The sequence below is a fragment of the Opisthorchis viverrini genome (genome assembly GCF_000715545.1).
Source record: "Opisthorchis viverrini unplaced genomic scaffold scaffold16999, whole genome shotgun sequence".
Lineage (NCBI taxonomy): Eukaryota > Metazoa > Platyhelminthes > Trematoda > Opisthorchiida > Opisthorchiidae > Opisthorchis > Opisthorchis viverrini.
This window is the reverse complement of record NW_008760986.1, coordinates 1-652: the sequence shown is the minus strand read 5'-3', so window position 1 is coordinate 652 and position 652 is coordinate 1. Positions and strand designations below refer to the sequence as shown.

The following is a 652-nucleotide window of genomic DNA, read 5'->3' as shown; positions in this document are numbered from 1 at the left end:
TGAGTATGTAATGATGATATTGGTGAACAAGGTGATGAGCTGGCATGCGGGACACCGATTCCGGTGCCTAGAAGAGGGGGAACTCAATTCCGTACAATGAGCGGAAATATTGTTGGCGGCGAGAGGAACCCCTAGAATACAGACTGCGATTTAATTGGCTCCATTTTAGAACGATGCCTGTGGCCACATTCTCCACCAACAGGGATGATTATCCCTCCACCCATATGGATGAAATTCTAGGACAATTACATGAGTCGACTGAGTTCAACTTCGCCGTACGTCGGGCTTCTGTGCACCACAGAATTGCAGCTAGTTCCTCAGATGCCACTGAGCAGCACACAACACGCCTTTATTGGCCTGTCAGACTATAATGTTTTACACCAATGCCAGGGGCCTGTTCGTTCGCCACATTGATTGCAAGCCTACTGTTGGGGGAGATTTCGAAATCAGGATGACGTTACGGGGCCTCCGTAGTTGAATTCTCATCAGATACAAAGGTGATGATTCCTCGGATACCAAGCCAAATGGAATGACATGATATTATTTAATCTAGACCGGGGCCATACTATTACTCTCAGTTATCTGACTTGTTAATCTTCATCATCGACAGCATGAATTTAGTTTTCAAGTCGGATACTTCACTGCCTTACTG

General features: G+C 46.0%; 1 protein-coding gene across 1 annotated transcript; it reads left to right on the top strand.

Annotated features, from left to right (window-relative positions):
- Positions 1–173: 173 nt before the first annotated feature.
- T265_12337 (hypothetical protein) lies at positions 174–371 on the top strand (the record flags this gene model as incomplete). Its single annotated transcript, XM_009179771.1, has 1 exon — positions 174–371. One exon carries the CDS (start codon positions 174–176, stop codon positions 369–371), a length of 198 nt encoding a protein of 65 aa, XP_009178035.1.
- Between the last annotated feature and the right edge of the window lie 281 nt (positions 372–652).